The following is a 26,552-nucleotide window of genomic DNA, read 5'->3' on the forward strand; positions in this document are numbered from 1 at the left end:
TTCATGAATATCTGCCCTACCTAGACAGAGCCGTCCCTAGAATAGTGCCCTTTAAAAAAGGTGATAAAAGTCAAATTACAATGAAATATATGATAGTCCTACTTACACACGAAGTAAAGTTGATTCTATGGCCTCACCCGTTCTCCCGTCCCTGGTCATTTCCACGGCGGTCAACGCTAAATTGACGACTTAGTGATTAAGATCTAAGAGTAACGGGATTGAACTCTTCTAAATAATATTTTTGGGTTATAGAACTCCAAAAGAGGAACTGATTACTGTCTGAAAATGGGTAATTTTGCTATCAAGATGCCAAGGGAAAAAAAACATTCTTGGGTTATATACTATGCAAAATAATGCTTAACATCGACCCTGATCATGAGCCCACCCCACTTAAAGGAATGTTCGCGCAAGGCCTTTGAACTGGTATGTATATTCAACGATATATAATGCACATTATTGCTTAAAGGGACATTCCTGAGTTTGCTGCAACTTTTAATATGTTATCGACTAACAGAGCCTTCTTAACGATTGTAATTACATATCAAATATATTTTTCTGCATAAAATATTAGTGGCTACATATTAAACGTGTTTCTGATCGTTCTAATATTTTTACTAGGTTAAATTTCATTTTATTTCCTAAAATATTATTTTTTCGTACGTATGAAATTATTTGAAGAAAGAATCCTGTTTGGGCTTCTTACAAATATTAAGACGACCAGAAACACATTGAATATACAGACACTGATATTCTAAACAAGAAAATATATTTAATATGTAAGTTTAATCGTAGAAATATTTTATTAGTCGGAAACATCTTACAATGCAACAAACTCAGGAATGTCCCTTTAATAGCAACAAGTATATTATTATATTTAATTAATAAAACGGTTAAATGTGACGGCCATTAAATATAACGGACGCAGCCATTTTGTTCCATTCCAGTCAATACGCCTTCTGGCGAGCCGGTGGTTACGCAATACTTAACGCGTAACGTCAGGGATGAGTCTTAGCACTAGAGAAACAACTGTACCTGGACTTTGCGGAATGATAAAATAGGGGTGACCGGCCTCGGTGGCGTCGTGGTTAAGCCATCGGTTTACAGGCTGGTAGGTACTGGGTTCGGATCCCAGTCGAAGCATAGAATTTTTAATCCAGATACCGACTCCAAACCCTGAGTGAGTGCTCGGCAAGGCTCAATGGGTAGGTGTAAACCAATTGTACCGACCAGTGATCCATAACTGGTTCAACAAAGGCCATGGTTTGTGCTATCATGCCTGTGGGACGCGCAAATAAAAGATCCCTTGCTGCCTGTCGTAAAAGAGTAGCCTATGTGGCGACAGCGGGTTTCCTCTAAAAAAAACAGTGTCCGAATGACCATATGTTTGACGTCCAATAGCCGATGATAAGATAAAAAAAATCAATGTGCTCTAGTGGCATCGTTAAATAAAACAAACTTTACTTTTGATAAAATAGGTATGCAATGCAATGTTCTGTAATAATATCCATCCCTGTAAGCCAGCAATAGGTATATACAAAATAAACCACTACTGTCAAAGTGGCTACACAAGTCGAAATAATTGTACCATGTTTTGTCCATGCATTAATCTACGTACTAAAATGATACACGGAGTGTTTTCTTAGTTAACTGGTATATTCTGTTAATTGCCTCTACCTGTGATTCCTGATTGATAGATAGCCAGACGAGCCAATTAATTCCGCTGTCTAGACACAAAATTACATAACTGTATTGTGTAATAACCTGTCGCTCCTAAAATGGTAATGGACATGGTTTATTACTGTAAATAGGTCTGTAAAACTGTCGATTAAGTAGATTTTCCCCTCTAAAATCACGAAACTGACCAATTACATAGTCCCAAAGAAAAGAACATTATCACTTGGGTATCGTGGGTGGTCGTTTTTGCTCCAACGTAGCATACCAATAAGCTTAATAGTGTACCTTTTTCCTTTGGATTATATAACCGAGAACAATACTATAACCCAATTTCGTTCCGTTAATGCAACTTGAAATATATTTAGTTAAATAGTTTATTATATTATCACGGCATTTATGTTGTTTTACAAGTCAGGTTTAGATAAAGGATAACTGACATATCCAAGCAACAATGTTACAGTAGAATAATGATAACTCCAAAGGGAAGTCTATACAAACACTTGTTAAATAATTTAATATTGCAAGATTATATTAGAAAACTATTGGACGTTCGTCATGTAAAAGAAATAACTAAAATCAGAATATGTGCACATAAATTAAAGAGACAATTTGACAGGTATAGAAATATTGAAAGATCACAGAGAAAATGTACACTTTTCTCTAATGCACACGATATAATGATTTAAGAATGAAGTTTATTAAAACATATTACCATAGACGTCCAAGCTTTTTCAAATTTCAAAATCTCGGAAAATATTTAGTTAGAGCAAATGCCGTTAGAGTTCAGCTATTGGAGCAAATTGATTAATATTAACATTACTTTTATTTATTCATTATAATACTATTCAATTACATGTATATTAAATCATTAATGCATGTATCTCTCAGTATACTTAATAATGACTTATATGTATTAAATAATATAAGTCAATAGAAACTTAATTTGTTAATTATTATTATTATTATTATTATTATTATTATTATGATTATTTACTAAATCACTCTCCACCATAATCCTGTACATATATATCCTGTATATATTTATTATTTTGTTGTACATTGTCTTATGCTGGTAAGTTGTAAAAACTTAATGCAAAAAAGAACTTGAACTTGAAAACTTGGTTGATCAAAGAGAAGCGCCTTGTCGTAAATTACTGCTTTTGTTTACACTATGCATACAGGAGTTGGCAGGAGCTGACATCACATCGCCACAAGCTAGAGTACCGTACGCATCGAAAGCAAAACAAAATGGCTGCTCTCAGTTACCAGGAATAATCACGTTTTCACGTTTTTTATTAACTCTAACATTTTAAAACGTTGTACTTTGAAGATTTTAACCATAAACGTCTTTGAAATGGCACTGTAGACAGTATCCCCCCCCCCCCTTCCCAGCCCAAGCTTCATGTTAATTGTGAACTGTACTCATGAGCTTTGACTACTACCGCAGATTGTAATATACTGTGCTACTGTTACATAACGACACACAGTGGTGATCAGCTGAAAATGTAAACTATCAGTGAGAGCTAGAAAACACCTTGAGTAGCCTACTGTGAGACAAAACTACGTCCAAAACTTGTTTAAACTCTAAATGAAATTTATTCAATGATTCGAGTTTTGAAATAATGGAAAAAGAAAAATAAACGGCAAGAAGTAAGGTGAAGCCTGACCCTAAGAAGATGCGACCTTCACAACTAACAGAGCCAGAAAATCAACCTCAGATCACCGAGTACACACAGCAGGCAAGTGCAACCCCCCCCCCCCCCCCCCCCCCCCCCCCCCCCCACCTAAATCTGACTTACAATTGGTTATAGAACAGCTTCAAGTCATTAATGACAAACTGATTTCAAAAGAGGATTTACGTTTAGCGCTTGAAACAAACAAAAATGAAATAATTCATTGTCTGAATGAGAATATCGAAAAATTAGAATCAAGTGTCCTTACTTTAAAAATTGAGAAAGACAAGATGGGAAAGGTTATTGATGTGCTACAAGCTAAATGCAATACATATAGAATGACTGAATGAATGAATGAATGTTTAACGACACCCCAGCACGAAAAATACATCGGCTATTGGGTGTCAAACTATGGTTAATGCAAAACTAAAGTGATGATCAACATCAATATAAAAATTCAACAGGTCAATAAAAACACAGTGTAAAGGACTGTGTAAAAATACTAATATCACAGATAAATATAATTAAAATTTAGCATAAAATTCAGTATCGCGTAAAAACTGCAATAAAAGTTCTGGATGGAATCGAAATGATTCCATCACATTTCGTTGTCCAAATATATCTTTTCGAGTTGCTAACAACTGCTTACACTCCACCAAAATGTGTCGCACAGTCAGAAGACACTGGCAGTGCTCACACTGAGGTGGAGGATCTTTCTTCAAAATAAAGGAATGGGTTAAGTAAGTGTGACCGATGCGGGCACGACACAAGACTATTTCATCCTTCCTGCACTGTCTATAGGAGGACCGCCACTCTCCCAAGATTGGCTTGATAGCATGAAGCTTGTTCGCAACTTCACCATCCCAATCACGTTGCCAAGTCGAAAAGATAAATTGGTTGATACAATATTTAAAATCAGTATAAGGTACACCAACCCTGGCATGAGGCAAATCCAAAGCAGACTTGGCAGCTGAATCTGCCTTTTCATTACCCCTGATGCCAACATGGCTGGGTACTCAACAAAATATACAATGTCTTTATTGCAATAGATAAACTATCCCAATTAAGGGATGGTCCAGCTTCATATTACGTAAAGCTTGGAGACACGAAAGTGAGTCAGTAAAAATAATAAATTTGGATGCATTAGAATCCTTTATTTCTTCTAAGGCTTTAATGACTGCCCAAACTTCAGCACTAAAAATCGATGCTGAGTCAGGCAGTCGCATTGAAAGTATTGTGTCTGATGGAAAAGCTGTATCACAAGCCACAGAATTCCCATCCCGTGATCCATCTGTATACACAGGAATGTAATCACGGTACTTGTCCTGAATTTCCATGAACAATTGTTTATAAACTACAGCATCTGTACGATCTTTCTTCAGATGCGCCAGATGAAACACAATTTTAGGTCGTGTAATACACCATGGTGGTAAAACAAAATATGAAGGAGTTTCCAAAGTGTTAGTTAAATCAATGTTGGAAAACGACAAAAAACGCTTAATGTGAAGACCAAATGTACGAATAGCATTTTGTCTTGCGTCAAACAACTTCATATATTTGTTGTCAAACACCGCATCAAGAGCTGGATGTGTTGGTAAAGATTTAATCTTGGCAGCATACTGCAGAGAAAGCTTGGCACGTCTAGCACCCAAACAAGGTTCGTGTGCATCAACGTACAAGCTCTCTACAGGAGATATTCTAAATGCACCAAGACAAAGCCTAAGTCCCTGATTGTGTATAGGATCTAGCATCTGCAAGTAAGACTTGTGTGCCGACCCATACACAATGCATCCATAATCAAGTTTAGATCTCACAAGAGATCTATACAGTCGGAGCATAACCTTGCGGTTTGCTCCCCATTCCGTATTACCAATAACTTTTTAAATATTGAGAGCTTTCAAGCCCTTCTTTTTAACATATTTAAGATGGGGCACAAAAGATAGCTTCCTGTCAAATATAACCCCCAGAACTGGAATTGGATTTTTGTCCAGAAACAACTGTGGATCTAAGTGGAGACCTCTTTTCTGGCAGATATGCATACAAACCGTTTTTGCCTTTGAGAATCTAAAGCCATTGTCAGTTGCCCATTGATGAAGTTTATTCAAACAAAGCTGCAACTTACGTTCAATGATACTCATATTGGACGATCTATAGCAAATCTGAAAATCATCGACATATAACGAGCAATCCACTCCAGGTGTTGAACACTGGGTGATGCAGTTAATTTTCACAGAAAATAAAGTTACAGACAGGTACCTTGAGGTACACCCATCTCCTGTGGATGAATGTCAGACAAAGTCAACCCCACCCGGACTTTAAAATATCTATTTCTTAAAAATTGAGATATAAAAACAGGAAGACGACCTCTTAGGCCCATGCCATGGAGGTCGTTTAAAATCCCATACTTCCACGTGGTATCGTAAGCTTTCTCCAAATCCAAAAACACTGAAACCAAGTGCTGATTATGGATGAAAGCTTCCCTACAAAACGTTTCAAATCTAACAAGATGATCAACCATATAGATCTGGACCCACATTGCACGTTAGTGTGCAATTTGTGAGATTCAAGATACCAGACAAGTCTACGATTGATCATGCGTTCCATGGTTTTACAAATGCAACTTGTCAAAGTGATAGGGTGATATCTAGTAGGATTAGTTGGATCCTTACCAGGCTTGGGAATAGGAATGATAATTGCTTTCCTCCAATCAGAAGGAAAGCTCCAGAAATCCAGATGTTATTAAAAATATTCAAAAGAACCATCAAAGATGATTCAGGTAAATGCTTTAATAACTGATAATGAATTTCATCTGGTCCTACTGAAGTATCATGGGCTCTACGAAGAGCATCCTGCAATTCCTCCATACAGAAACGCCTGTTGTACACTTCAGCATTTTCAGCTTTAGTTCTGACAGATGTAAAGGCATCTGTACTGAAAGCAGAAGATGAATTATGAGAAAAGTTATCTGCCAATGCATTGGCAATGTCACGATGAGACGTAACATCCGTATCATTGACAGTCAAATGATGAACTGTATTACTGGATTCTTTACCTTTGATTTTACGGATCCTATTCCAGACAGATTTCTCTGATGTTTGTGAATTCAACTTGGAGACAAAAGTTCTCCAAGATGATTTCTTACTCTGTCTAATCTCTCTGCGAGCCTTAGCCCTAGCAATACGAAATGCATCCAGGTTGTCTGCTGTAGGTTCACGTTTGAATCGCTCAAGCAACCTGTTTCGCTCTTTGAATGCATCTTTGCACGTATCATTAAACCATGGTTTATTGAAATGCTTTGGCACTGCCGAAGTCTTAGGAATAGTTTCATCTGCAATGTCCTTCAAGATGGAAGTGAACAAAGACATGGGATCATCAGCATCCATAGTGGCAAATTGTTGCAGACGAGTGCTGCACAGATGCTGAAAGTGAACCCAATTTGCCTTCACCAACTTCCACCTTTGAACCCTTTCAAGTGATGGTAGTCCATCATTCTCCAAAATAATGGGAAAGTGGTCACTACCACAAAGGTCTGAACCAACTTTCCAGGAGAAATCAAGAAAAAGTGAAGGACTACAAAGGGTTAAATCTATAGAAGTGAAAGAATCACTTGCAGAATGAAAGTATGTATAACTTTTATCATTACATTTTTGAAAATTAAGTCTTCTAATTGTTTACCTCTAATATTGATATCCTCACATCCCCACAAAGTATGGTGACCATTAAAATCTCCCATAACAATGAAGGGGGTAGGGAGCTGATCAATAAGACATTGAAAGTCCCAAGGATTAAAATTAAAATGATTACGAGGTGGCAAGTAAACTGAACACAGAGTTATAGTTTTATGAGCTGTGACCTTTACAGCCACAGCTGCTAAATTGGTAGTCAGTATTACTGAACTGTGAGGAATGTTTTCATTAACAAGAATGGAAACACCCCCCGATGCTCTATTTTCAGTTTCTTGAAATTTATGATAAAGGTTAAATCCTCTCATCGTAATATTATCAGTGTCCTTCAGAAACGTTTCCTGAAGGCACACTGCAAGAGGATTATATTTTTGAATTAAAAGACTTAATTCATCAAAATTGGGTCTAAGCCCACGGCAGTTCCATTGGATGACTTTATTTTCCATTGGGAGGAAGTATGCGCTTTATTTTTGGCTTTGCTGGTGGTCTTTGTGATCGGCAATGATCTGGAGATGAAACCTCCATATCATCATCACCAATATCAGCCAAAGTGTCGTACATATTGCTGATCGGGACCGAACGCAGTTCGATCTTTTTCAGCCGACCTGAAAGTACTTCTTTTGTTTTTTTTGTGTCATTACCTGTCTTAGGCAGACTAGTGCTCGACCTATTTGGTGGATTTGTAACATCCAATGACACTTGGGTTTCCATTTCTTTGTGCTGGGGAGTAACTTAGTTTTTTTTGTGATGCTTTGTGCACCTGTTTTTGAGCCTTCTCAATGTCAGACAGTTTTTTGTATTTGGCATCATCACAATGCCAGGTTAATTCTGTGTTAACTGCAACACTTTTAGTGGCGACTTTGGCACCAACTGCAGCTGCATATGACTTGTCAACCACTGTTGGTGTTGCTGTCTCCACCAACCTCCTGGCATCCATGAAGGATAACTTATTTTGTACCTTTACCTGCTGAACCCGTTTTTCCAGTTTCCACCGTGGACACTCTCGCGAGTATGCACAATGGTTGCCCTTGCAGTTAAGACAAAGTATATCGTTTGTACACGTCTTGCTATCATGGTCAAAAAGACCACATCGACCACATGTAAGTTTCCCACGACATCTGTTCTGACCATGGTCAAACCTCTGGCATTTGAAGCAACGCAAGGGGTTTGGAATAAAGGGTTCAACGGGAATACTAAGGTAACCAGCCTTGACATATTGGGGAAGGGTAGGGATGTTAAATGTGAGGATACAAGTATTCGTCGGTAACAAATCATTGTTCCGACGAACCTTTATCCTCCTCATAGCAATAACACCCTGCGAACATAGATTTTGGCATATCTCATCCTCACTAAATCCTTCCAGATCCCTGCATCTGACCACTCCCTTAGACGAGTTAAGGGAGGTATGGGGAGTTACCTTAATTGATAAGGTACAAAAAACTGTAGACTTGAGAAGACAAGTTGAGTGCTTTTCGGTTGAACATTCAACCAATAGTCCAGTCTTTATTTTTTTCACTGATTTAGGCTCACCAGCCAAGCCAACAATTGCCTTTTGAATGGCAAACGGGGATAATTTGTTCACGGCCCCATCATCAGTAGAACTGATGACAAGAAACCTTGGCCAATTTTGTGAAGAAATCACTTTGGATTTCTTCACATTTGTTCTTGATGCCATGGACTCCTCGTCCGAAGACAAGAAGTCCGAAACTTCGGTGTGGACCCTTTTCAGGGTCCCATCAGAATTTGGAATTAAATTTTGGATGTTATCCATATTAATAATTCAAATGTTCATAAACCATGCCCCCCCACCCACCACCGAGTCCAACAAAGGGGACATGGTGCTGCGGATAACCAGCAGACAGCCATGCCAGGGATACATGGTTGATATACTTGGGCAATAAACAAACAATAAATCATCCAATTGACCCTAGCCACCGCTTCAATAGCAACGCATACAAACGGTAAAGCAAACACTATTTGTTCTTGACTGTATAAACAAAACAGATGTTGTTTACTCTAGAGCATGGCGTGACCAGCCGATTGATCAGGTCGGGCCATTCCTGACCTCCCATCTACATGAAATCCGGGCCAAAGTGGTGTATTGTCAATGGCAATATACTCGGTTGCAGACATTAACAATAACTCAGCCACCAGGATCCCATCATCCACTTCACAGGTCGCACCTCACGGCAAACAAGGCGCCTCATACGAGGAGTTGTGCATTTATTGGCCATTCTATAAAAGAATGTTCACCCCTGCACCACGGTGAGATTAATGCACACGCAGGGGCAATACATATAGAAGCTCACGCAAAACTGACTTTGTATAAAAGTGATCTGACTCTGAAGCGACTTAATGACTTGGAACAATACACTAGAAAAGACAGCGTGCGTATGTTTAGCGTGAAGGGTCCCAACAAAAAACCGAATCGGTCGAAGAAACGATTGACGCAGTAGTAGGGCTTTCGTCAAAAATAAATGTCCAGGTACAAAAGAATGACATCAGTATCGCCCACCGTCTTGGAAAAACATAGTGCGACCAATAATAGTCAAATTTAAAGCACGAATTCACAAAATTTAAACGTTGAGACAAAGACGGAAATTAAAAGGCACTGGTATGGGCATTAGCGAGGACCTAACTTTAAAAAAACGACAGTATTTGACTAAACTATAGGAACATAAAGATGTTGAAGCTGCCTGGACAAAAGACACTAACTTCTTTGTAAAGTTGAAACAACAAGGATTTGTCAAAAAGATCGATTCATTTGAATTTCTGGGTGATAACGTTACAGACGCAGAAAATTAGGATGAGTACTATTAAACGATGGACAGAGACATAACATGTTTAACATTGTATTGACAATACCACTGATACAACACGCCTATAACAGTCATGTGTTTAATAACTTAGATATGTCATGCATTATTTTATTTTATTTATTATTATTATTATTATTACTATTATTATTTTTGTTTGTTTGTTTTTGTTTTTGTTTTTTATTAAAAAATAAATTCTCATTAATATATATATTTTTCATATTGTATATTTATTATTTTTATTTGTTTATTTATTATTTTATTGTTTTTAATTTAATTTGATTTGATTTGATATGATTTGATTTATTTATTTCTTGAGGAGTACACCTGCTGTGTGTGTGTGTGTATGTGTGTGTGTGCGTGTGTGCGCGCGCGCGCGCGCGTGTGTGTGTGTGTTAGTACTGACTTAAGAGGCTTGGGCAAAGGGAAATAACCCATGACCTATATGTTGTTTTTAATGTTAAATCTAGTTCTGATGCTACTATTGATCACACTCAACATTCTACTTCCTACCTTTTTTATGTTTTACTTTTCTTCTTTTTTCTCACAATCTACTTAGCTTAACAATCAGATGGAGTAAAACTGTTTCGGCTTCCATATTTCTACTGACTCATAAAGTACTATTAAATGTGTTAATTACATATCTTTTACAAACAAAGCCAGCAAAAACATTAAAGTTTGACGTTAAACTGCCAGGGACTTGGTGATCCGGAGAAGCGGAAAGATGTTTTGAACTATCTAAAATATAAACAGTTCAATATATATTGCTTGCAAGACACACATTTTACTCATGAACTAGAACCATATATTAAGACTCAATGGGGATACAAATGACTTTTTAATTCTTTCACAAGCAAGGCAAGAGGGGCGGCAGTTATGCTAAATAACAACCTTGAATATGAACTTCATAAAATCAAATCAGATAACTCTGGTAACTTTATTATTTTGGATATTACCATAGAGGGAGAACGAATAACACTTGTAAACATCTATGGACCTAATACCGATAAGCCCAGTTTCTTTGAAAGTATTTTAGAATATATTGAAGAATTTGCTAATGAACAGTATTTATTTGTGGTGATTTCAATTTAGTTCAGGACCAAAAGTTGGATACAAAAACATTATTTACATATTAATAACCCTAATGCGAGACAAACTCTTTTACAGAACATTGAAGTTTTTGACTTGAAAGATCCTTTTAGGGAATTGCATTCTTCTTTGACAAAATATATTTGGAGGAAACCCACTGAAATTAGCTAGATTAGATTTTCGTTTTCTTTTATCCAATAATTTAATGTCACATGCTAAAAAGGTTATAACAGAGAATAGCTATAGATCAGACCATTCACCTGTAGTGTTATATATGGAATTAAACGAAATATAAAACGGTCAAGGTTTATGGAAATTTAATAATTCACTGTTAACTGACAAAGAATATGTAAAAACTTAAGAGGTAGTTATAAATAATGTAATAATTCAACATGCTGTCTTAATTTACAACCCACTAATTTTAAACACCCTTCCAAAAGATGAAAAATACAGTTTATGATAAATGACCAACTTTTTCTAGAAACATTATTAATGGAAATAAGAGGTAAAACAATATCATATTCAGCATTTAAAAAGAAGAAAGTAATGAATTTGAAAATATACTTTGTCAGAATATTAAAGATTTGGACGAAACTGAAAGTGATAATAATGAATTGTTATAACAAAGAAAATAGGAATTGGTAGATTTGAGGAGAGAAAAACTAAAAGGTCATTATGTCCCGGCCGGACTGAAGAAGGTGAAAAACCAACAAAGTATTTTTGCAATATGGAATCTAGAAACTATTACAGCAAATTAATATCACGAATTGAATTAAATAATGGAACAATAGTCAGTGATCAAAAACAAATTTTAAAAGAAATAAAATGTTTTCATCAAAAGTTATACTCCGCCCCAAATGAACAATAAGTTAATGATATAGCAGACAAAATGTCTTATTATACTTTTAATAAATTAACCAATGACGAAGCGCAATCATTATAAGGAGATATTACTTATTCTGAAGCTCTGAATTTTCTTTAAAATATGAAAAACGATAAAGGTCCTGGCTCAGATGAATTCACTGCTGAATTTTTCAAATTGTTTTCGTCTGATTTAGGATATTTTATAATTAGATCAATTAATTACAGCTATGCTGTTGGGGGAAATGTCAATGGTTCAAACGTTAGGAATAATAACATGCATTTCAAAGCCAAATAAGCTAAAGCAATTTTTTTTTTATTTGGAGACCTATAACTCTTTTAAATTGCCCCTGCGCATATTGTAACCTCACCGTGGTGCAGGGGTGTAACATTCTCTTTGAGAATGGCCAATACAGCACAAATTGAAATTTTGAGTAAAAGTCCGTATCTATCTGTGATATTTGTATTTTTGCACAGTTCTTTACACTGTTTTTATTTAAATCTTGAATTTATATATTGATGTTGATCATCACCTTATTTGTTTACATTACCATAGTGTGACACCCAATAGCCGAGGTATTTTTCGTGCTGGGGTGTCGTTAAACATTCATTCATTCATTCATTCATTCTTTTAAATTGCTCATATAAAATAGCTGCAGGTTGCATAGCTAACAGAATTAAAACGGTCCTTGATAGAATAATAAATGGTGATCAAACAGGTTTCATTGATGGTCGATATAGTGGAGAAAACATACGCCTAATATACGACATTATGCAGTATACCGAAACTCATTACATACCTGGTCTTTTGATACTAGTAGATTTCATTCTGTATCTTGGTCCTTTATAGAATAATCATTAGAAATATTTAACTTTGGATCATCAATAACGTTTTATAATAAATCTATGTCTAGTATAATTCAAAATGGTCATATATCAGTATCATTTAAGCTCGAAAGAGGATGCAGGCAAGAAGATCCATTTTCTCCGTATATTTTTATAATTTGCGCTGAAATCCTCGCTATTTTGGTTAGAAACAACGATATAAAGGGCATTACTATTGATGGGAAGAATACCTGATATCGCAATACGCTGATGATACTATGTTTATTTTAGACGGATCATCCCGATATGTGAATAATACTATGGTTTTACTTGACTATTACTCAGCTATTTCTGTTTTAAGAATTAACGCCATTTGGATAGGTAGCAAAATGCATTCCAAAGAAGTCTATCACGGCACACGATGGAAACTAGAATGGGGTGCGGAGAATTTTAATCTACTTGGTATAAAGTTTACAGTTAATTTAGATTGTATAATAGAATATAATTATAACTCAAAGATTATAGAAATGCAGCACTTAATTAAAACTTGGTCAATTACAAAACTGTCTGTAATAATCCATTTACTATTAACACTATCAAATACACCAAAGCATATGCTAGAAACCCTTTTAAAATGTTTTTCACATTTATTTGGTAAAATAAACCCGAAAAAGTCAAGCAAGAAACATTAACACAAGATTATAAATATCGTGGCCTAAACGTTCTAGATATACAACACCTTGTTTCATCTCTAAAATCTACATGGATACAAAGACTATTTCGGCAAACCACAAAATGGATTACACTATTTGAATCCACTACTGGTTTAAACACTAAAGATCTCACTATATATGGAGATTATTTTATTGCAATAAAAAAAAAATATATAACAAATGTGTTTTGGAGAGATGCATTATACAGCTGGGTACTAGTTCAACAAAACCAAACGTTACAAAAACACAGAATATATCCGGGGACTTAATATTTGGTATAATAAAAAGATATTAAAAAATAATAAACCATATTTATATAGAAGTTTTATAAATAAAGGAATTATTTTCTTTAACAACTTACTTGATGAACAAGGAAACCTTTTAGAATTTGAAACTTTCACCCAAAAATATAACATAAAGTTGTTTTTGTTTTTTTATTATGCATCGCTAATGAATCCTGTAAAAAAAAAAAAAAAACATTAAATATTATAAATAATTAATTTACTGCTGTTAAAAGACCAGTTCTGCCGTTTAAATTAAAACTCTTGGTAAATACAAACACGGTAAGTAAGGTTATACACAACATTTTGAACAATAAAATTACACTTCACTTCCAAAAGCACCAACAAAATATGCAAATAAGGGTCTAACATTTGATCGCTTTACATGGGAAAAATATTATTTTTTACCTTTTAAATGTTTAAAAGAATCCACTTTGATATGGTTTAAGTATAGACTGTTACACAGAATTATTGGTACAAATAACTTTTACATATGATAAACTACGTAAATTCTTTGGATACAATCTGAATAAAATTAGCCCCACTATTACATGTGCATCTAACAGCAGCCCGTTGGAGCTCATGTCCAATTGACCTTTCATTCGACCAATCAAAACCTTACTTGCAAAATCATGCCAGTGATTTGAAAAGAATTTGAAAACATTCGGGATTATGCCGAGGGTATACGAAATGATTCGGGTGAATACCGGAAACTAATTTCAATATAAAGTTTTATATATAAAATTCGTTTCAAGACGAAAAAAACCGTGATGGTATAGCCATAAAATCTGTTGATACTATTATCCTGTTCAATTATTTAGACCCAAAGTGTTTTTGCAAATGTTACGTTTATTTCCTATTCGATATTTGTTTTCTTTGCATTTACATGAAAACAAACCCAAACCCCGACAGGTTTTATATACAAATCATCATATAAAATGCACGAAGTTGACTTAATTCCACTTTTTAAAAATCTCTGTGTGTTCGGAATGCACGTTATTTCTCCTATAAATAACTAAGGTCATTTGCATATCAAAAGCATCATTCTATAGTGCGTTTCAAACTAATGTTCGGTTCTAACGTCCTATCTGCACAAATCGTAGTATGACCTATATTTAAGAAAACATCTGTAAACATGAAGCAGGCGCGGATTCAGGTGGGGAGTTCAAGTGACAAAACCTCAGTTTGAAAAACAAAATGTATCAAATATTATAATTATATTGGGGAATACACAAGCGCGCGCGCTGAAGGGAGACAGACAGACACACAGAGAAAGAGAGAGAGAGAGAGAGAGAGAGAGAGAGAGAGAGAGAGAGAGAGAGAGAGAGAGAGAGAGAGAGACGTGATTTATGTAACGACGCACTCAACATATTTTAATCTATGGTTATATGGTTATAGGGAGAGCGAGAGAAGAATATGGTATGCATGCGATTGGTGGAGGTGTGACCCTCTGCACAACCCCAACCCCACTTAAGGCATCTTTTGTATATCGAGCGGGACGTAGCTCAGAGGTAAAGCGTTCGCTCATGGTAGGTCGACTGATCGATCCCACATGGTGGACCCATTGGGTTGTGTCTAGTTCCAGCCTGTGCACCACAACTGATGTATAAAAGCTGTGGTATGTGTTATCCTGTCTATGGGATGGTGCATATAAAACGTCCCTTATTGCTTATCAAAATTGCTTATCGGAAACAGTGGGCCATGTGGCGGTAGCGAGTTTCTTTCTCACTGTCATAATGGTCCTTAACCGTTTTGTCTGACGCCACATAAACGTATATAAAATGCGTTGAGTGTGTCGTTAAATAAACATTTCTCTCGTATGTATGTGTAGTCTATATGCATTTCTAGTCGATTAGTTTATAGGTTGTTAGGTTGTTTGATAGTGAATGATATGGAAATAAATTGTTTTTGGTGTTAAATAGTTCATGCATACATTAAAGTAATACTCCTGATGGGTATGGAGAAATAAATTAATCAGTCGACGAACTCATTTCTTCATCACTATCTTCGTTAAGGGGGACTATCACAGGGGGTATTTTATTTCTTATAAAACTATTTTGTTTTCTAAAATCTACTTCGATCTTTATTACATGTTTAACTGCGTCAGAGAAGTGTGTAGGTGTGACTGAGGTCAATGCATGTGCAAGTTCTCTCCGCACCGTGCTCATTTTACCATCATTATGACGAGCTATGTGCCCTTTGACTTGACTCCAGATCAGTTCTATCGGATTGAGTTCAGAATGTCTTGGCGGCAGTCTTAGACACAAGTGCCCATGACTTTCAGCAATATCATCAATAACAAATTGCTGTGCACATTTGTTACTTTTAACAAGTTCATAAAGAACTGGCTTTGTCATGTTACTCTCAAAAGGTATATTTTTGTTTCGTAGCCACGACTGAATTTCTTCCTTTTTAGCGTTTAGTGCAGGACATCGTGTCATCTCAGTTAATATGTTGTGGTAGCTTGCGTTATCCATGACGATAACAGAAGGTTCTGGTAGAGAAGGCATAAGTTGTTCTTCAAATCATTTGATGAAATTGTCATGATTCATCTCACCATGATAGTCTCCGTCTGTTTTTTTTAGCCTCAAAGATCAATTCACAGCCATCTATCAATCCATATTTATCACAGCCAGCATGACAAATAATAAGTCTTTTTCCCTTCCCAGTCATCGAACAGAGTTTAGGAACTCGATCAGCAGCGTCTGATTTCGGCAGATGATTGGCGGTACTTGTGCCCGGGTGGATATCTGTCCAGTGGTGGGATGTTGTGTGGTTGACATTCACCCAGGTCTCATCTTGATACACTATTAAATACCCCTGCTCTCGTAAACTGGATATTTCATGGAGATAGGACAGTCTCCTGTCTGATATATTGGTGTCCTCAAAAATCACTTTTCCGGTTGTAGACATATGTTGGTATTTAAAATCAGGTCATGGAGTGTTCTTCGTAAAGTTGATATGGATATGTTGATTCCACATTCCTCCCTTAAAGCCACGTTAATCTTATGTAATGTAGGTAATTCGCCCTCTCTATAAAATCTGTATACTCGTCGTCTAATAACATCTTTATCAAATAAATCGATGAGTTTTCGGTCGCGTTTTTTAACATTGATTTCTGTGCTCGAATTCGTAGAGCTTAGATTTTTCACAGTTCTTTTTACTGTTGAAACCGAAACTTTAAGTGCAGCGGCAACTCGATCGACAATTCGATAAGAAGCATACCTAGGTCTACCGCGCTGATATTCATCTTCAAAATAATCGAAAACGTTCTTAATACACGATTTTACATCAACTGAAGTGTTTTTCGATTTACCCATATTTTTCTTCAAATAACAATAACAAGAATGTCGACTATTACATTTTCAATGAATTTATATACCCTACCTAACTTGTATTTTACGTGGTTGACACATTGCTACAATAGCGCGTGTAGTCACAGATCGAAATAATGATGTTATTGACCAAGCAATGCTATCGTATTTCGGACATTCAGGGCTGTGTCTGCGGGATGAAAAAGTGGTCCGAACAATAGCCCTTTGGTTTTTCGCATTACAAATGAAATAATGAAATACATTTATTTTAAAAATTGCGAGTATGAACAATTTAATGACTGCTGGGGCAAGTGGCTTGACCTTTATATTTAAAAAAAAAGGAAAACAAGATACACAAATTCAGTAAAATGTCTGTCTGCTAACTGTACTCATTTTTCTTATCAGTATTTCTACTCCATCAAAAAAAAACCCGGCCTCGGTGGCGTCGTGGCAGGCCATCGGTCTACAGGCTGGTAGGTACTGGGTTCGGATCCCAGTCGAGGCATGGGATTTTTAATCCAGATACCGACTCCAAACCCTGAGTGAGTGCTCCGCGAGGCTCAATGGGTAGGTGTAAACCACTTGCACCGACCAGTGATCCATAACTGGTTCAACAAAGGCCATGGTTTGTGCTATCCTACCTGTGGGAAGTGCAAATAAAAGATCCCTTGCTGCCAATCGGAAGAGTAGCCCATGTAGTGGCGACAGCGGGTTTCCTCTCGAAATCTATGTGGTCCTTAACCATATGTCTGACGCCATATAACCGTAAAAAAATGTGTCGAGTGCGTCGTTAAATAAAACACTTCTTTCTTTTTTCTTTCCATCAAAAAAACAAAAACAACAACAACAACAACATAAAACCAAAGAAAACAAATTCCACTTTTTCATTTATTTATTCTTATTTCTTTCCTTCGTTCTTTCTTTCTTTCTTTCTTTTTTCCTCAGATCAAAACTTACTCAGGCACGAGTAACAAAATAATTTGGTACATTTAAATCACTAAAAATATATGTGTATATCTGTGAAAATGTTTATGTATGTATACATTATGTATAATGTATGGATATGGATATGTATGTTACAAATACTTTGTAAGTCAATGATTCAAGGCACCCCATCCTTGACATTGTCACATTGATCTGGGGCAATAATTTAAAATAAAAAACCCTCTAAAATTACACGTGTTTCATTTGTTGGTGGTCCGGGTATGCATCTTTCCAACACATAAGACTCATGTTTGAGTTTACTCTCCCTTTTTAAAAACAAAAATGCTCCGACGGGCCTGCAAGCTCATATAATAATCTCTATTAAAGGGACATTCCCGAGTTTGCTACATTGTAAGATGTTTCCGACTAATAAAATAGTTCTACGATTAAACTTACATATTAAATACATTTTCTTGTTTAGAATATCAGTGTCTGTATATTCAATGTGTTTCTGATCGTCTTAATATTTGTATGAAGCCCAAACTGGATTTTGTCTTCAAATAATTTCGTACGTACGAAAACAATCTTTTTTAGGAAATAAAATTAAATTTAACCTAATACAAATATTAGAACGATCAGAAACACGTTTAATATACAGCCACTAATATTTTGTTGTTGAAAATATATTGGATATATAATTACTGTCATCAAAATGTCTGTTAGACGATAACATCTTTAAAATTGCAGCAAACTCAGGAATATCCCTTTAATGCAGCTAGCGGTCTAAAATAAACCGTAGCTAGTCATTTAGCGTACACTTCCGTTCTTACACTGTGATATATACACAAATGCATTCATATTAACTGCAAATATTAAAGATTTTATTAAGATACTCTTTTAACGAGTCAATGTGCTCCATTTTTCTTTCCCATCCCCCACCCCCCTTAAATATGTCCTGGATCCGCCCCTGATGTATTAACCTTTATTGACGGCTGCATTTCTGACGTAAAGTTCTTATTCCGGCTATCAGTGGGGCAGTAATTTAATTTATTTATTTCCAAGTACTTTGACCATTTTATTTTTATAATATACTTTATTATTATATAGTAATTTTATTCCTATAATACACATTTTGTCTCCGTCTGACCTGTACATTAATATTGTTATTATTATTCATTGTTGTTATTGATGTTGCATATGGGATTTTGTTTGTTTGGGTTGTTTTTTTTGTTGTTTTTTGTTTGTTTTTTTTGGTGGGGGGGGTTGTTTTGTGTGGGTTTTTTGTGGGGGGGTTTTTTTTTTTTGGGGGGGGGGGGGGTAATCTGTTTGCTGACACCAGTTTGTTTGGTATGCATAATAAATTGAATTGATTGATTGAATTGAATTGGTCTTGTGTAATGTTTCAAATACGATGTGACGTAATTTGTAAATCATATATGATATTAGTAAACAAAAGGCGCTAACTGCAGTAAAATATAAAACGGGAATTCCCCATTTAAAAGTTCCGGTCCAGATCGCACATATGTGCGATACAAAATACATATATCATACGGTTTCAAAATATCTTTATCACTATAGTAAGACTGAATAGGTATCTAATAAATGATTTGAATGTTTTTCAAAGAAACTGAAGCCCCTTTAGTACAATGGTATTACGTCACGCTATTGTTCGTCGCATGCAAACGAAGTTTGTTTTTCCTGCAGAACATCAACAACGGTCTAAGAATTTATTATATACGCATTAAATCTTACTATATAAATACAGTCCTGAATACAAAAATGAAATACACTTTTCCGTATTCAACTCAACTGTCAAAATGTACACGTTTCAGAGCTGTAGTTGTTTTCGATGTGATGGATTTGGCGCTACGCCTTGATCAATAACCAGAGAATCCCTGACTGGTTGAATGCAACTTAAGCAATACAACGTAGAAAATACATATTTTGTCGAGTCTAGTAACTGTGTGCATTTCTTTTTCTGCCTGCTTTGGTGAATGAAAGGATCATTTATAGTACTTTCTTTAACGCACAAGAATGACGGTTTGTATTTTGTAATATTAATATATCAGCTTGATTCATTTTATATTTATCAGTTTAGTGGATTGTTATTATGCATATTCAATTTTATTTAGAGTTCTATTTTACTATATAAATGCAATTAAAACTACAGCGTTACCGAAAGCATATTTTAATTATTAGTTGATATCAACTGCCTTGATGTAACTTGCACATTTTGCCACCATTTAGAAAGTGTGGTGCCATGCCGCTTTCAGTAGTGAACATCGTGAAAACACGCAACGTAGATTATTAGTCCCATGTCTGTCAGTCTATCTGTTTGTCTGTCTGTTCCTTGCAGGCCCGTAGCATGGTGGACAGTATTGGGGGGGGGGGGGATTGAACGAACGCGGAAGGCACGAGGTATTTGGGGTGGGGGGGGCGGGGGAATGATTCAAAGGTTATTTGCCTGTTACTGTAACTCTCGCCGTTAATCTTGATCCGTTGGTCTCGCTACAACTTTTACATTCAGTCGAGATGTAAAGATTATCAAAAAAAGGGCAAAACTATTGGGGGGCCCGGGTCCCCTGCCCACACCCCCACACACCCCTGCTACGGGCCTGCCTTGAGATATTCAGCTTTATTATGTACTGTTACAGATAAGTGTGACGTTCATGGTAATTTGTCCATTTTTGGCAGAGATATGGCGTTGAACTTAGAAGATACAATTAGTTTTCCTGACTTGTTTTTGCAATGCTTCAAGATATTTTGGATATTTTGTGTATAGCTTTATCATGTACTGTTACAGACCAAGTTTAACTTTTATGACGATTTACCCATTTTTCACAGATTTATGGCCCTTGAACTTAAGCGGCCCTCACATATGGCCTCAGACCACAATTAATTTCGCTATATGTTTCTATATAGCCTTAGTGGCTATAACATTTTTATTAATATCAGAAGGCCCGTGAAGTTTTGTATGTACCTTTGCCTGCATGGGGGACACATACCCTGAAAAGGACAACCCCTGTTGTCCAGCTCTTTCTCCCAGCATATTGGTTTAAACAGACACACCCTCTAAACCAGGCCTGAGTACACCCATTTTACACAAAAAGCACTACTTTTGCATGGGCCGGAATTACACAAACAAGTCTTCAATGTCAACAAGTTACACATGTTTACAAACTACATGCTATCCCCTGTCACTTCAGTCAAACAGTTGCCACTTCATAGCTGTCTGCCATGAAATAATCACAGTCAAACAGCAGACTACTTGCGCGGTCAAACTTCCGGATCAGCCGGCGTCCGCGCGATTTTTCTAATCGCAGGAGTCGCTGGGGGATTTAGAGCCCGTGGATAAATCGGGCGAATTTCATGTTTGCGACGTGTGCCCTCACATATTAGACGGGGCCCGGGTGGTTCCCTTTGAACACTGGATCGCAGTGGAGACAGTGCGGCCGCCAGGGCGTCGGCCAGACGCACCTAGATAATCTGGCGGGCGCCGGCTGATCAAAGAACAGATCGGTAAGCGTCCAGGCGGAGCCCGGCCGGGCGACTGGCAAAAATGCACTGTTTGGCCTGTTTTAGGAGTCGCGCGGGCGCCGCGACCGATATGTGAAGGCTGCTTTAGGAAATACGAAAATAATCCTTGACGATCTATTCTAAAGTGGAGTAACTTAGTTCTTATGAATCACATCCAATTAGTTACGTTTGTAACTTCCTGACATTTAAGTCTTTGTGAGTGCATCGGTGGCACAAAACGTTTACACCAGAATGGGCTTTTAATACACTTCATCACTAAATTATCAACTTATATTCCATTGTAAGATATATTATTTGTGATATTTCTTTCTTACTGCTGAATACAATTTCTTTTAAAAGTTATATGCAATTGCTTTTAATAATAATTGATTGATGTGTAAAACAAATTCTCTTTTCTTTTCTTTTTTTCTTATTTTTTTCTTCTGTAGAGCAGTATTATCTAAATGCTAATTTATGAGTATTAAAGCACATAGTCTGTCAATGGAATGAATATTTAATAAAACTCCTGTATGAAAAGAAAATACATCGGACTTCCTGTGTCAAATAGAGTTATTTATATTAAAAGCACAACCTCTCCCCCCCCCCCCCCCCCCAGAGAGAGAGAGAGAGAGAGAGAGAGAGAGAGAGAGAGAGAGAGAGAGAAGAAATAAAAAGAGAGAGAGAGAAGAAATTAAAAAAAGAAACGAAGGGAACATGAATTCTCTCTCTCTCTCTCTCTCTCTCTCTCTCTCTCTCTCTCTCTCTCTCTCTCTCTCTCTCTCTCTCTCTCTTTATCTATCTCTCTCTCTGTACTGTCACTGGTTTCACTTTTTCCCATCCTGGGTGAGAGACTTAATTTAGGAAGCTGGAATGATCTCGAAAACATGGCAAGAATGACCTCGCATTGAAACACCAGCATCCCAGCTCCTAACCCATGTCATAATTAGTGTGGTAGGGCTACCTGTGTCTCTCTCATGGATTGAAAGTTGGATTTATCTAATATCTATTGGACAGTCTCCCACAATAATGCCAATCCCATTAAATGATCAGTGTATTCTCTTGTGACCAGTTTCCGATGCCAACCGAGTGAACACCGCCATGAAAATACGTCCTCGGCTAAGTTTGTTGATTCTGATTAATCCATTTTGAATGTTTAGTGCTGGCTGAATACTCATAAGCCTCCTCTCAACTCAGCGTCTTTATTTGCACACCATTGCCTTTAATGGAATATGATGTTCAGGCGCGTATGCAGGAGAGAAGGGTTGGGGTCTTGATTGTGGAAACCGAAGTTTATGGGGGTGTGGGGGGGGGGGGGGGGGGTGGATCGAGTTATACTCCACCGGAAAATATATTAAGCAAAAACAAAATTTGCTTAAGCAGAGAACACATTATTTGGATAAGATGGTATGCATATTCAAGTACATTGTCTGAATATAATGTTATGTATATTCTGTAAAGGTCCTGGGTCAAAGGATGTATAATAAGATCATGTTTGAATGACAAAATCTTGTTGTAACATTAAAAATAATTACTAACTAATTAAGAGAATTAGAAATATTCGAAAACGTGTCAACAACCATTTGATCATTCATTTACACTGAGAAGGAGATACCAATGGGTTAACGTCATTAAGATACAGCAATTGTACTCCTTCGAGTGGGGTGAGGGTGGAGATTGCGTGTTCCTAACATAACTGAGAAACACTGCAGTAATTGCATTTCCTGTCCTGGACGGAGGAGCCGGCATGGGTCGACACCTGCGCCCATGACGGACGTGCGTTATATCAGGTTGCTCTGAATGTGCACGGTAAACCCTTTGACCTGACTTTGACCTGACCTGACTGCATAATAATTCATTTAGGAAAACAATTACTTCAAGGTTATTGTTTCTTTAAATCGCATTTAAGGGGACATTCCCGAGTTTACTGCATTGTAAGATGTTTCGACTAATAAAATATTTCTACGATTAACCTTACATATTTAATATATTTTCTTGTTAGAATATCAGTGTCTGTATATTCAATGTGTTTCTGGGTCGTCTTAATATTTGTAAGAAGCCCAAACTGGATTTTTTTAGGAAATAAAATGAAAATTACATTAGTACATCAGAAACACGTTTAATATACAGTCACTTATATTTAGAAAAATATATTTGACATGTAATTACAATCGTTAAAAAGTCTCTGTTAGTCGATATCATTTTAAAAATTGCAGCAAACTCTGGAATGTCCGTTTAAATCTGCATGAAATTACAAAAGTATTGGTAGTTCATTAAACCGAAATTATTGGTAAACAAAAAACTCTGAAATAATTTCTTTTTCAATTTCAGGTTTTTGCAGAATAATACTCAATTGTTTTCAGATATACAATCAAATAATAATATCCTTCATAGTGATACTGGGAATTTTAGTTATCCATCACGTGTCCACAGTCTAAGATCTCTAATTGATCGGCTTTACATCTTCCAAGGAATCCGTTCCATTACAAAAAGTTAAAGTTTGTTTAATTAATGACACCACTAGAGCACATTGATGTATATTAATCATCGGCTATTGGATGTCAAATATTTCATAACTTTGACATATAGTCTGAGGAAACCTGCTACATTTTACCATTAATAGCAAGGGATCTTTTATATGCACCATCCCACAGACAGGATAGCACATACCACGGCCTTTAATATACCAGCTGTGGTGCACTGACTAGAACGAGAAATAGCCCCGATGACTTAAAAGACTACATGCTTTAATAACTGATAAATAATCATTTAATTGATTTTAGATTTCAACAGTACAGTTAAGAAAGCTGTCTCTTGATAACTCTTGGAGCTTCAATCATCCATCACGTGTCCATATTCATACATATCTATATGATTGGCTTCTACCCCTTCACCAGATTCCATTCGACCGACTGATTACGTCATAATCATTTATATAGCACTAGACTTTCTTTTCAACAGTACAGTTGAATAACCTGTTTTCGTGATGACTCTGGGAGCTTCACTGAACCACCACATGTACATGGTCAAACATCGTTTCATGATAGGTCTCTACCCCTTCAACGGAGTCCATTCCATCGACAGACTACATCCTTTGATTACTGATAAATAATCATTTAGATCATTTTAGATATTTTCTTTTTAACAGTACAGTTCAGAAAGCTGTCTCTAGTCAAATATCTCTACGTATTCATACGTATCTCTACGTATTCATTCCATCCACGGAATGCATTCTTTAATATATCATAGATAATTATGATAGACATTTTCTTTTCAACAGTACACTTCAATAACCTGTCTCCTGATGACTGTAGCTGCTTCACTGATCCATCACGTGTCCACGGTGACAGATCTCTACATGATTGGCCTCTACCCTTTCCACGGACCATGGAATGGTGGCGCCGCCATGTTGGCCGGCAGTAAGATTGCCCTACAGCAGATTAACGAAAGAAGCGACGTGTTGCCTGATTACAGACTTAATCTTCTGTGGAATGACACTGGAGTGAGTAAATGTAAACAAACATACACCTTATACATTCAATTCTTTATTGAAGCTTTGAGCTACAACTGCTCATCAGTTATAAATACAAATAACGTGCTGAAAAACGAATGAAAGATGTAAAATAGCATTATTACAATCAAAGGAAAATGTAATAGAACATGTACAATTCGACTTTGTCTCTAATAAGTAACAATGACATAGGTTTTATGGGATTTTTTTTACCCATCCGTATTCTTTTTATCTCATTTTTCCCACACCAAAAGAAACTACTTCAAACTTCTTGCTAATAACACTAGCCCTTTTTAATCTTCTTTTACTCTTCTCCTTATTTCTCAATGGTATTTAAACGGGGGTAGGGTGGGGCTCATCAGGTAGCTAAGCTGTCTATTCGTTGAATTGCGTCTCTAAGAATCCAAAGTCTCTTTCCAGGCATTTGTCCGTAATCAGTATCAATAGGCATATACGTAATCAATCACTTTCTAAGCATATGGATTAAGTAATAGTACATTCTTTTCATTTCATTTTAAGATATGTTCGTGCTAATACCCAACTAAGTTCAAACACGCTGTCCCGGGCACACACATCGGCTATCTGGGCAGAGGGTTAGTTGTTAGTGGTTAGTGAGAGAGAAGAGGGTGTATGGGTCTTACACCTACACATTGAGTTTGTTAAAACTCGTTCAGGGTGTGAACCGGTACCGGCCTGCGAACCCTACCAGCCTTATGTCCGATGGCTTAACCACGACGCCACCGAGGCTGGTTAGTATATTCCTTTTATGCGTCCAACGTACGCGTGTGCGTTCCCGATCACTCCATGCACTATAGATTACATATAAGAATGAGGATTACGGACAAATGGAATTTGCTCCTTAATCCTACTCTGAAAAGAGTTAAGACCCTGTCTTGAACACATCAATCGGGGAATATCGGAGGATGTGCCAAGACAGTCGTAATCACGAGTTAAATGGTTGACATTTATATATTTCTGTTTTTGTTTTCACCAGTGCGACCCGGGTCTTGGACTGAACATTATGTTCGAGCACCTGTACACCCCTCCTACCAAAATAATGATCATCGGTGCGATGTGTTCCACTGTGTCTCAAGCAACAGCCCAGGTGTCCTACTTGTGGAATGTTGTACAGGTACGAATGTCTTCTATCAGTTATAGCGCCAGTTTCTGTTGCAATTTTAATATTTAAGCATTTTAATAGATCACCTATATTATGTGATGGTTGTTTTGGTGTGGTGTTGTTTGTTTGTTTGTTCATTTTTTATGTTATTGTTGGGGACGGGGGGTGGGTGGGTGTTGATGTTGTTTTGTTGGGGTTGCTTTTTTTGTTTTTGTTTGGGAGAGGGTTTTGTTTGTTTATTTGTGGGGGTCATTATTTCCAATCTATGTTTTATCAGAATACATGTTAGCTGTTACGAAACAGAAGATGATTTTTTTAACGATTTAGCTAAAGCCGCTGGTTCTAGTATTAATCAAAAACAGGTAACACTGGCAACAAACTCGGAACAATCTCTTTATCAGTCCGGTGTCATTAAACAAAACACACTGTAACTTTTAGAAGTTTAGACAGTTTTGAAAGCCAATTAGTGGTGTATATAACGATTTCGCACACACAAAATATACTTAATTATAACTCTTTTCTTTTTCCTTATGGTAAAATGACTAAAACATATTT

The 26,552-nt window shown here is 36.6% G+C and overlaps 2 protein-coding genes across 2 annotated transcripts; one reads left to right on the forward strand and one right to left on the reverse strand.

Moving 5' to 3' along the window:
- Positions 1-7,697: 7,697 nt before the first annotated feature.
- LOC121369726 lies at positions 7,698-8,801 on the reverse strand. Its single transcript, XM_041494780.1, has one exon. It carries the CDS (start codon positions 8,799-8,801, stop codon positions 7,698-7,700), a length of 1,104 nt encoding a protein of 367 aa, XP_041350714.1.
- Positions 8,802-24,653: 15,852 nt separating this feature from the next.
- Positions 24,654-26,066, forward strand: LOC121369727 (gamma-aminobutyric acid type B receptor subunit 1-like). Its single transcript, XM_041494781.1, has 2 exons — positions 24,654-24,868; positions 25,872-26,066. Exons 1-2 carry the CDS (start codon positions 24,671-24,673, stop codon positions 26,064-26,066), a joined length of 393 nt encoding a protein of 130 aa, XP_041350715.1. The 5' UTR covers positions 24,654-24,670.
- Positions 26,067-26,552: the final 486 nt, after the last annotated feature.

The sequence above is a fragment of the Gigantopelta aegis genome, chromosome 4 (genome assembly GCF_016097555.1).
Source record: "Gigantopelta aegis isolate Gae_Host chromosome 4, Gae_host_genome, whole genome shotgun sequence".
NCBI lineage: Eukaryota > Metazoa > Mollusca > Gastropoda > Neomphalida > Peltospiridae > Gigantopelta > Gigantopelta aegis.

What these genes read in the sequence shown, in the direction of transcription:
- LOC121369727 (XM_041494781.1), top strand. Translation starts at nt 24,671, where the DNA reads ATGACTGTAGCTGCTTCACTGATCCATCACGTGTCCACGGTGACAGAT. An exon ending in TTCTGTGGAATGACACTGGA is followed by an intron (nt 24,869 to 25,871) that starts GTGAGTAAATGT and finishes TGTTTTCACCAG; the next exon opens with TGCGACCCGGGTCTTGGACT.
- LOC121369726 (XM_041494780.1), bottom strand. Translation starts at nt 8,801, where the DNA reads ATGGATAACATCCAAAATTTAATTCCAAATTCTGATGGGACCCTGAAA.